At 38.9% G+C, this 11426-nt stretch overlaps 1 protein-coding gene across 1 annotated transcript; it reads right to left on the bottom strand.

Annotated features, from left to right (window-relative positions):
- Window positions 1-1838: 1838 nt before the first annotated feature.
- On the bottom strand, window positions 1839-2594 carry LOC311138947 (transmembrane protein 74B-like; the record flags this gene model as incomplete). Its single annotated transcript, XM_084173764.1, has 1 exon — window positions 1839-2594. The coding sequence occupies one exon, from the start codon at window positions 2592-2594 to the stop codon at window positions 1839-1841; it is 756 nt and encodes a 251-aa protein (XP_084029890.1).
- Between the last annotated feature and the right edge of the window lie 8832 nt (window positions 2595-11426).

Consider the following 11426-nt stretch of genomic DNA (forward strand, 5'->3'; position numbering starts at 1 on the left):
AAACCTTGAACTGATATCTAAGGCCAGATCACTGCAAGATTCATCAATGTACAATACTTATGAGTAGGCCTGTGATGTGAACAGCAGCAATTGTGGAGGTCAAATATTTTCAACGTTACATTGATCCAACAATGGTTATGTTTTGATTCTTGTTAGATACTGTATATAAAAAGTTGTTCATTATCTGTAAACGTAATTCTCGGATATATTGTCTATATTTGTTAAATACAATAATATCTCTATGATTCAAAATTCAAACAATGGTCACATTGACATAATTTATATATGACTAGTAGACCAGATATTTGTCATTCCAACAATGAGTGTACAACACAGCATTTAGATTTTTTGATGTTGGGATATTCCATTCATTACATACACTGAAGTGATATCAACTTAGCAGTTGATCTGGAAGGAAAGACAAGGCCAAATCCTCAGCTTCAGTTGATGTAAAAGGAGCCTTAGCTTTGGATCATTGATATGCTTTCTGAACTTTATAAATAGTCTCATTTAGTTTCTCTACATACTGTATGTAATGAATCACCAGGTGGTAAGCGAATCATAATCTGTATACCAGTACTTTATTCATATATGTGTATAGGTTTCTCCATTAAATCATCTGAAAAGGCCTTTGGTTTGCATGAAATAATTTTGTCTATAGTAATATTTCATTTGGATAACAAGTTATCTGGAGGCGATATTTAATTATTATGAATATTTAATATTTATAATACATAAATAACTTATGTGCTGGTGTTTAACTCGCCGATTTAAAAAAAGAAAGAGTGAGAGAGCTAGAGATAGAGAAATGCATACCTCCACTTCCATTATTAGCTTTATAAGGGACTTAAATTATATATTGTATCTGTTTTACCGAATGGCTCTGATGTCTTTATAAAGATAAAGGCTATATTTGTAGCAAACAACTGGGCTAGTTGTGCGGACATTCTCCCCTTAACACATTGAAGAAAAAGTTGTTTCTGGTTTTCCAAATCTGGTATACATTTCTACATCATTATGAAATAAAATCATGTTGTTTTCTTAAGTTCAGTTAAAACCTGTCCAAAAGCCTCTGATGCACATCTAAACATTTCACTTGCTTGAATTTTTTTGTTTGTGCTGCTGTATATTCTTACCAAGATAATGTTATAATATAAACCAACAGATTAAGTGGTTCCAGTGATTTGCTACATATTTACCTTGGCTTATTGGCTCACATGAGCTTAGTATGTTAGCATAATGTGTACACAATTTACAGTGACTAAGTTTAAGACATATTGTATCCTTACATGATAATAATGTCCCGTGTGGCTCAGTTGGTAGAGCATGGCACTTGCAACGCCAGGGTTGTGGGTTCAATTCCCACGGGGGGCCAGTACAAACAAATGTGAAAATGTATGCACTCACTACTGTATGTCGCTCTGGATAAGTGCGTCTGCTATATGACTCAAATGTAATGTAAATAATAACATTTCTAGGCCTATACATATTGTACATGTTTTGATCATTAATGTGATATATTATCCAGACATACTGTATATTCATGTCTTGGAAAAGAAGCTGATAGCAATATTTTTGCAGCACGTCAAGTTAGCCTATACTATGGGTTCCTCAAGGGTCCCCATTATGCTTTTCATACCCTATCTATTTCAGTCTCTGATTTGATCCTACATCTAACAATACATTATGTGTATTTCCAAATGTGCTCTTATGTAGTCTTAACCACATTCGGCTTCCCTTGCTGGCTTCACTTTTTTTTTTTTTTTTTTTACAAAGCCCCTCAAGCAATGATTACAACCCTTGACATAGTCTGTGGATAGAAATGTGTTCATATTGTGCTACTCCTGTTGGGTCCCACTGGGCACCTGTGTTCCATCTGTTGGCCTAGTGGTTAGAGCTGTGGTGCCAGTGTGGCTAAGTTCACATTCAAACAGAGATTCTCCCCCCTCGCCCAACTGTCTCATCCGCAGGTGAATCGACCCGTACGTTTTCCTGGGTTGGACAAAAGTCCTCCGGCGGTACAGCTCACCTTTGCATATGGACACCATTAGCAAGATGGACAAGAGCATTCCCCCTAGAGTTAACAGTCCCAGGCCTGCTATGATACACTTGTCGAGGTGCGAGCCCAGTTGTGTGTAGTACATCTCCAGTTTCTCCATCTGACGGGCTGACACCAGATCTGGGTTGACCTTAGCCTCTCGGGGAATGGTGTAGGCAATGACCACCAGTACAATTCCACTCACCAAGAACACCATGGCAAATATGAACCCGTAGTCGACAGAATGGTCGTTAAAGTCAGTCTCATGGCCCTCCTCAGAGTGGTGTGACAGCTCATCTCGCTGGAAAGGCTGGGGTTGTGACTGATAGCCCCTGTCATTAGACGTGGACCGATGAACACTCGAGCTGTCTGCTCCCTGGTGACTGAACCTCGTGTCGTGCTCCTCGTCCTGATATGACGCGTTCTCGATTCCAGCGCTAGCTACTGTCCGAGGTGTTGACTGGGTAGCTTGTCGCGGAGTTGTAGTGGCCTCGTGGGCAGGGCGCTTGTCCCCATCCCCCAATTCACAGAGCTCTACGGCATTCAAAGACTCCATCGAAATTCAGTCGATCTGCTCATGTCGTGATTCGGCCACCCTTCCTTATTTTGCCGAACACCTGCAGGAATTTTTTAAATTATGAAATATCATTGACAAGCTGCATAGGTATCATGCATGCTGTGTCTGCCGCTCAAATTTGAAAATTGAATATTTTGTGAAATCTAAATGCAATTCAAATCTAATTTGAATATTCTAGGTTAACATAAGCCATATATATATTTATTCAAACGCGATAAAATAACATGTAGCCATAACAAAACAATAATTATTTCAAATGAGTGTCAACCTTTGTCATGGAGAGAGCCATCCCAGCTAGTACATAACGTTCTGAGAACCTTATTTCTTTGGTGGAAATTTCAGCACTTCAGCATAATGTTTCCTCATGTTTAAAGTAATGGTCTCAAATTGTTCAGAGAACATCAAGAAACAACGTTCTTCTGTGGGAATTTCAGTCCTTCAGCATAACATTTTCTGCAGGTTTCCTCATGGTTCTATTTAAAGTCATGTTCTCAGAACATTAAGAAAGGTTTCAATAAAAACCACAAGAAAACATTTGAACGTTATAATAATGTTATTTAAAAACATATACATTCCATTCTCAGTGTCAACAAAACTCTCTCTATCCCCTAAAGTGTGTTCAGGTGTGCTGGCCACGCCCTCTAATTAGCCACACCTGATCTTAATGAGGGCTTGTTTCCTTTGAAATGGGGTCTGTTTGAATAGACTAAAATGAACAGCTTTGTATGAGTTACAAAAACATGGCATGCTAGTTCCATCCTGGTGGCTCAGTGGACTAATTCCATGGAGAGAGGACAGAAGATCATAGCTTTGAATCTCACTGATTCTGTGCCACAATCAATAAATGTGTTTGCATGATTAATGCCTAAGCAAATGAATTTCTATCTGTGCTTGGGGTTCAAAACTGTTAAACTAGCAGTGTTATTAAAAATCTTACTAAAACATGTTCTCAGAATCATATATAGGCTATCCTTATAGTGACAGTATGCATCTTGAACACGTCACTCTTGATTCACGGATTGTAGGCTATTTATTTGGGAACCTAGAAGGAACACCACCATGTAGTACGACTGATAACACAGCTGCTCCGATGATCATTAAACTGGGTGGAGAGAGTCAAGGCTTCAAAAAACGTTGATATATTAACAAGAACAGCCTTTTCATGATCAGCTACATCTGCAAATTGTAGGCTATCTACCAGTTTGAAAAGGGTCTAGCTGTGACAATATGCGCTACATATTTACCTCGAACAGTGGGCTACTGACACATTTTTATATGATTTACATTTCATGAAATATATTATATTTAAGCCCATGATAGGGGTTTAATCGTCTTTAAAAACAGTGCACAATCAACCCTGGCATGACCTTGATTCCATCACGAAAACGTAGCCTATTTATTGGATTAAATTAGACATTTTGAGCGGTAGCATATCGCTTATCTATATCTAAGTGTCAATTAATTAAAGAGGACTATTCAACAAGAATCGCATACCCAACAATAATATTATAATAAACATTATATACAAAAAAAATACATAGCCTACTCTATTGATATTTCAATATTAAACACAAGAAAGGACCTACCCCCAGGCGTTGACGCTCCAGTGATAAGATGTTGTAGTGCAAAGATGCTGGTTGTTGCGAGTGGGACCGAAAGACCTCGAGAGCAACTGCCCATGCGCAAACAAAATGCGGTGAAATTGGTGGTTGATAGGGAGCGCATCGCTTCAGCTGGTTGTGGAGCTGTCAGTAATGACATTAAAAACATAACCTGCACGTTAGACTGTATCCCAACAGGCAGGGGTCGGTTGTAAAGACTTCATAATGACGTCTTTTCCCGACGTCGTATGATGGTCAGATGTTCGTTGATTTTGAAAGGTTTTTAGACATATTTTTTAAATATGTTCTCAGATTCATATATATATATAGTGGTTCCTCAATTAAAAGGACACTTTTAACAAAGAGGAGCACATTTTCCTGTAAGAAATCACAAATCATATACAAGTGATGTAAATGTGACCATTGTTTAAATTTTGAATCATAGCGATATTATTGTATTTACAAATATAGACAATATATCAGATAATTATGTAAACAGATAATGAACAACTATTTATATACAGTATCTAACAAGAATCAAAACATAACCATTGTTGGATCAATGTAACGTTGAAAATATTTGACCTCCACAATTGCTGCTGTTCACATCACTCATAAGTATTGTACATTGATGAATCTTGCAGTGATCTGGCCTTAGATATCAGTTCAACGTTTTAGGTGGGTGTGCACTCTGGTTTTTCTAATAATGGGGTTTTCAACAATCAATACGGTGTCTATAGATTATGACCAAAAGTAATGTTGCATTGCTTGTTATTAGAACTGTTAAACAGAGGATCAGTTGAATGTCCAGTTATTACAGGCGAATACATATGGACAACTGGAATACACTACAATACCTTTTCACTTAGCCTGGGTACCAGTCTGTTTTTGCCATCATGCCACTCCTTGCCACCTTTTGTCATGCCAAAGATGACAAGGAGTTAACATGATAGCACAAGTAGATCTGGGACCAGGTTACTTCTCACTCAAGGTTTATGAATGAAAGTAAATCAAAAGGTGAATGTGGGTGGCATCACAATAATGCTCACAGGCATCATATTATGGTTAATGCAATACTGATATTTTGATGTTTGACGATTGAATGATGGTTAACATGATGTCAGCTTCACATTTTATACACAAAGACCACAAAAAAAGTCATGTTATCACAATCGCATCATCTTCAAGGTAGTCGTCACACTGTATATTCCAAACATTCCTGTTTGTTTTGACTTCATCTGAAAGTGTCTACATGCCCTCAATCGAGGACACAAAACAATTATGAAGTGGATACATCCTGATACCTTGGAAAACTGACCTGTGATAACTAAATCGTTTGTAAACCCATGACAATGATAAGAATGATCAGCACAGCAAAATGAACTAGCATGATTGAGGCTCAGTAAAGGACATCTATGTATACCATCGACTGTTAGCCAATGTGTGTCTTGTTCTTAAGGAGCACAGTCATACAATTACTTAGTGATGGAGTCTTAATTTCAATGTGACAAACTTGTTGTTTCTTTCTTCTCTCTCGACTCTACATCTATATTGTGTCCTCTTTATTTTTGCTCTCAGTGGTTGACTGTTGTTTTTCTGGCTTATCATCCCAATATCAACATTCAGAGCCATCTGTGGATTTGTAAATAAGAAGGGGTTATCTGATTGGTGGGATTGATAGAGGCAGTGGAACGTGGGTAGGGTTTTTCTACAGTGTATTGAATACTTCTTGTATCCTTTTGAATCCCTTGATTTCTCAATGTAGCTGCAGTGCCATTATGCAAGGCTTCGTACTTTGGTAAAGAGCCCCTTTGGAAGTTTTGTGCATATTTTCCATGGTGACTGCATCTGGCTAGTTCAGGGTTGGGGTCAACTCCATTGACTGATTTGAAATGGAATTGACCGACCCCAGCTTAGACCTAGTCTATTCCTTTAATGACCTTATTGAGCACATCTCATGTATGAAGGAATCAAGGGTCGGTGGTCATTAAATCAGAAGACATTGAGATGAGTGGGCAGGTATAGGCTACTTTTAGTTTTCCACTTGCCAATATGACGACCAGTTAAATCCCGAAGGCATTAGAAGGCACATAGGCCTGGGGTTTAGCATGTCTGACAAGCTAAACTCCCTGATCCTATTAGTGTACGCTGTGGAGCTGCAGATAAAGAGACATAAGCTGAAATGCAGGACAGACAAATTCTAGAGCGGGAACAGAAAACATGAATGGAAAATGTGTATTGTATTAGCCTACTATTGAGTTAATGTGAATGCAGAGTACAATCCAGAACGGATACTGTACATATGTCTGTCTGTTACTCAAGTTTAATTCAGACAGATGCATTGGGTCAGATCCCCTTGGTTTTCTTTTAGGTGTTTTCACCATTGAAATAGAATTACTAAAACATTGACATTCCATGTATACCCATGAGTGATCCAGTCAAATTGCTGTGGTCTGAAGGGGTTTTGTCCATTCTAGGAATTATATTTCTATGGTTTGTACCGTAATTCCTGCTGTTCACATTGTTATGGGTCTGTGTTAATACAGAGAAACTATAGAACTGACCATTGAGGTGAATTGATTGATAGTTTTAGATTCAAATGTTTGATGGATCAGATTAGATAGAGAAGCTAAAACAATTCTCGCCAACTATCATAGAATCAAGAACTGTGTCCACTCCATATGCTCAATTTCTACTGGGGCAAGCTCTTAGAATGCATCAGCACAACAGGACACATCATAATTGGAAACAACCTCTGCAACTGGTAGTGGATTTGTGCTAGCGACTGCATGCGCAGCGGATGTTTAGCTGACTAACATGCTTCTGTCCAAGACCTTAGCTTGTCCCTACAGTGACATGCATAGTAAACATATCTGACAGCGAATAGTAATGAATGTCTCTCCCCGTGTCTTGTCCCTCTCAGAGGCTACTTCCCACATGGCACCCTAGTGCATTGGATTCAATCAGATCGAGCGTTAACCCGGGTTGGCCGACATCCGCATAGCGGATGTTTCGGCGGTGTTGGAGGTGTAACTTGTGGCATGAGCTGACAAATCGGTGAGCGGCTGCTCGTGTGTCACCAACCACTCCCTTTCTTATTATCCCTTCCAGGTTAGAAGTTCTAACGGCGACAGGAAGTGTAGCATGTATCGTTGACAGAAATAATGACAGGCATGTTTTCATGTTCTTTTGGATGGAGGGATTTAAAGTGCCTTCAGAAAGCATTCTCACCCCTTGACTTTTTCCACATTCTGTTGTTTTACAGCCTGAATTTAAATGGATTACATTTAGATTTTTTGTCACTGGCCTACACACATTTTTACAAATTATTTAAAAATGAAAAGCTGAAATGTCTTGAGTCAATAAGTATTCAACCCCATGGGGGGCCAGTATGAAAAATGTATGCACTCACTAATTGTAAGTCACTCTGGATAAGAGCGTCTGCTAAATGACCAAAATGTAAAAATGTTATGGCAAGCCTAAATAAGTTCAGGAGTAAAATCGTGCTTAACAAGTCACATAATAAATTGCATTGACTCACTGTGTGTGCAATAATAGTGACTACCTCATCTCTGTACCCCACATATACAAATATCTGTAAGGTCCCTCAGTCGAGCAGTGAATTTCAAACACAGATTCAACCACAAAGACCAGGGAGGTTTTCCAATGCCTCGCAAAGAATGGCACCAATTGGTAGATGGTAAAAAAAAAAGCAGACATTGAATATCCCTTTGAGCATGGTGAAGTTATTGACTACACTTCGGGTAGTGTATCAATTCACCCAGTCACTACAAAGATACAGGTGTCATTCCTAACTCAGTTGGCAGAGAGGAAGGAAAAAGCTCAGGGATTTTACCATGAGGCCAATGGTGACTTTAAAATAGTTACAGAGTGTAATGGTTGTGATAGGAAAAAACTGAGGATGGATCAACAACATTGTAGTTACTCCACAATACTAACCTAATTGACAGAGTGAAAAGAACGACGCCTGTACAAACAAAAATATTCCAAAACATGCATTCTGTTTGCAACACGGCACTAAAATAATCCTGCAAAAAATGCGGCAATGCAATTAACTTTTTTGAGTTTTTCAGTATAAAAAAAGAAAAGGAATGGAGCCAAAACACAGGCAAAATCCTAGAGGAAAACCTGGTTCAGTTGAGTCTGCTTCCCAGGACACACTGGGAGAATTCACCCTTCAGCACACAGGAGGTTGGTGGCACCTTAATTGAGGAGGACGAGCTCGTGGTAATGGCTGGAGCGGAATCAGTGGAATGGCATCAAATACATCAAACACATAGTTTGACGCCATTCCATTCGCTCTGTTCCAGCCATTATTATGAGCCGTCCTCCCCTCAGCAGCCTCCACTGTTTCAGCAGGACCTAAAACACAAGGCCAAATCTACACTGGAGTTGCTTCCCAAGAAGACAGTGAATGTTCCTGAGTGGTCGAGTTACAGTTTTGACTTAAATCTGCTTGAAAATCTATGGCAAGACCTGAAAATGGTTGTCTACAAATTATCAACAACCAATTTGAGAGCTTGAAGAATTATGAAAAGAATAATGGGCAAATGTTATACAATCCAGGTGTGGAAAGCTCTTAGCGACTTACCCAAAAAGACTCACAGCTGTAATCGCTGCCAAAGGTGATTATTACATTTATTGACTCAGGGGGTTGAATACATGTATTAGTGTTTTATTTTTCATTTAAAAAAAAACAATAAAATAATGTTAGAATTTTTCTTCCACTTTGACATTACAGAGTATTTTGTGTAGATTGTTGACCAAAAATGACAATTCAATCAATTTTACTCCCACTTTGTTACACAACGAAATGTGGAAAAAGGCAAGGGGTATGAATACTTTCTGAGGTGTAGACAATAGAACATCACCCATTCGAGTGTTGGAACTTGTAACGCGGCTGCTTGGGATTTGTCAGATATAAAGTTGGGTGTGGTTTCGTTTCATCCAATGGCAGTGTCCGTGACAAGGTAACACAAGGAGCCGCTTGTGGATTTGACCGCTCTAATGCAGTTCCACCTCCGACACCGCCAAAACAACCGCTATGTGGATGTCGCTATCGCGGAGCTTATAGAATCTAGCCCTTAGTGTAGTAGAATTAGGAATAGCTCATCATCCTATGTTAGGGTCCAGCCGAAGCGCATTCATATCTGCTTACATCATGAATACCATTACAGATGTAGGATCTTAATTTGAGCTAGTTTGCTACAGCAGGAAAATAATCCTGTAGCAACAGGAAACGTGAATTATTATGTGGATTATAAGTAATGGACATTTTTGTAGGGGTTGATCCGTTTTTCATTAGGGCAAATCAAGTCTGAGAAATTTCTAAGCGGAATTTACTAGCTCTAGAATACTTTAAAAATCCCAAATACACTACAAGTTTGCATTTCCTGCACTCCAGAAAAATTATCAGCAACAAAAGTGATCAAATTAAAATCCTACATCTGTATTCTTTAAACAAGGCTTGACTTCAATGACTTCACTATAAAATATATTGACTGGGAAAAAATACAGAGGTACAGTATCTGTCACTGGCAATCTGAATCTGCACAACGAACTATTAGATTAAGTTAGATCATTTTCAAGTACGGCCATATGTTGTACAGTGGAAATTAGGCGAAATGAGACGTATGGTGGTTGTCTTTCCCCCCCCCCCCCCAAAAAAATTAAATGTCTTGGGTAGACCTTTCCACTCACAGCCCATGTCATCCCGTATAAGGGTTGAAAATGGCAGATTTTGTCATTGATAAGCGCCTAAATTGGAACGCAGTGGCTGTACAGTAACACGATATACATGACGTCAGAGCTCAGATTCTCCTCTTCACAGCTATGCCGTTATAAACTTGAGCACCACGCAATAAGAAGATGCCCCCATCCCTCCCGCTAATTGGGCTACTTTTGCACATTTGTTGTAGTCTGAGTGAGGGAAATGCTGTAAATCAAGAGGAGTCAATGTGTTCTAAAAGATGAGACGTTGAGGATTATAATAAATACTGCTTTGATGTCATACAAGCAAACCACAAACCAGCTAGTCCATATGTGCACTTCACATTTCCAAAACTAATTTACAGTATCAACGTTTATGATCGCTATTTCTGATCCACAGTTACAAGGATGACATGTGTTGTACCCTGGTTTGTCCTGAACAGAATGAGCTTATGTTTGTCATATTGTGAAGAAAATTAGCTGTGGAACACACACTTGAATGCCATCATGACTCCATTCTATGCCCAACAAAATTACAATCTGTTTGTCTGAAGTGTGTCTTGAAAGCTTAACACTGTAAAATCGTATTTTATACCTTAGCTAGCTATGTTGGCAATAGAATAAGCTTTCAAGTTATGCCCACCTGACCCAGATTGCGATTTATAATGGAACGTTTTTGGATTGTGTAAACAACAAAAGTAATTGTGTGATGGTGGGAATGCAGGGCTGTGTTCCAAACAAAAAACTACAAGTGTGCTTGCTTCAGTTCCTCAATGGCAAAGCTAGGAGAGCTAAAAATAAAATAAAAGCACCTTATAGTTGAAGGCTCTTTCCTTGAGTCATAAAAGTGCATTGAAATTATTTAGTAACTGTGCACAGTTCGGAGAAGTGTGTGGCCACTTAGAGACACCAGTTAGACCTCGAACTCAAACCCTTGTAATCTGTTTTTTTCTTATCTTGCACCTACTTCAAATTGTCAATGTATATTTTCAGATTTCGTTATTGACAAATGCTGTGAAAAGTACAGTAAATGTAAAATGCACATACAAATCAACAGTGTAATGTTTGGATTTAGTCTTGTCAGGTGAACTGTTGTGTCCTCACCTTTGGTCTGAGAATTTCCCCATAATCTCCAGTGTTCCCTTTTAATTGGTGCCATGGTCATCATGCATATGCTTTTTATAGTTCTTCTGTTAGAAACATTTCAATTTGTCCCTATCCATATAGGCCATTTTCCACAAGTGTAATGGGTTAAAGGATGAATGGCCTGGAAATCAGGGCACACCGTAGCAAAATGTTTTGCAACGGAGAACAAAACTGTTTCTTATTGGACAAGATCAAACAGTACCACCCTGCTTCACTGTTTCAGGAAGTTTTTCTAAAAAAATGTTGCCTACTGAACAAGACCTAGGCTATTTAAGTGTCTAAACAGGGAGGCCACCTCTCAGGAGTGCAAGACAGAGGTGATTTATGACCAACT

The sequence above is a fragment of the Coregonus lavaretus genome (genome assembly GCF_964263955.1).
Source record: "Coregonus lavaretus genome assembly, chromosome: 12".
NCBI classification, from domain to species: Eukaryota; Metazoa; Chordata; class Actinopteri; order Salmoniformes; family Salmonidae; genus Coregonus; species Coregonus lavaretus.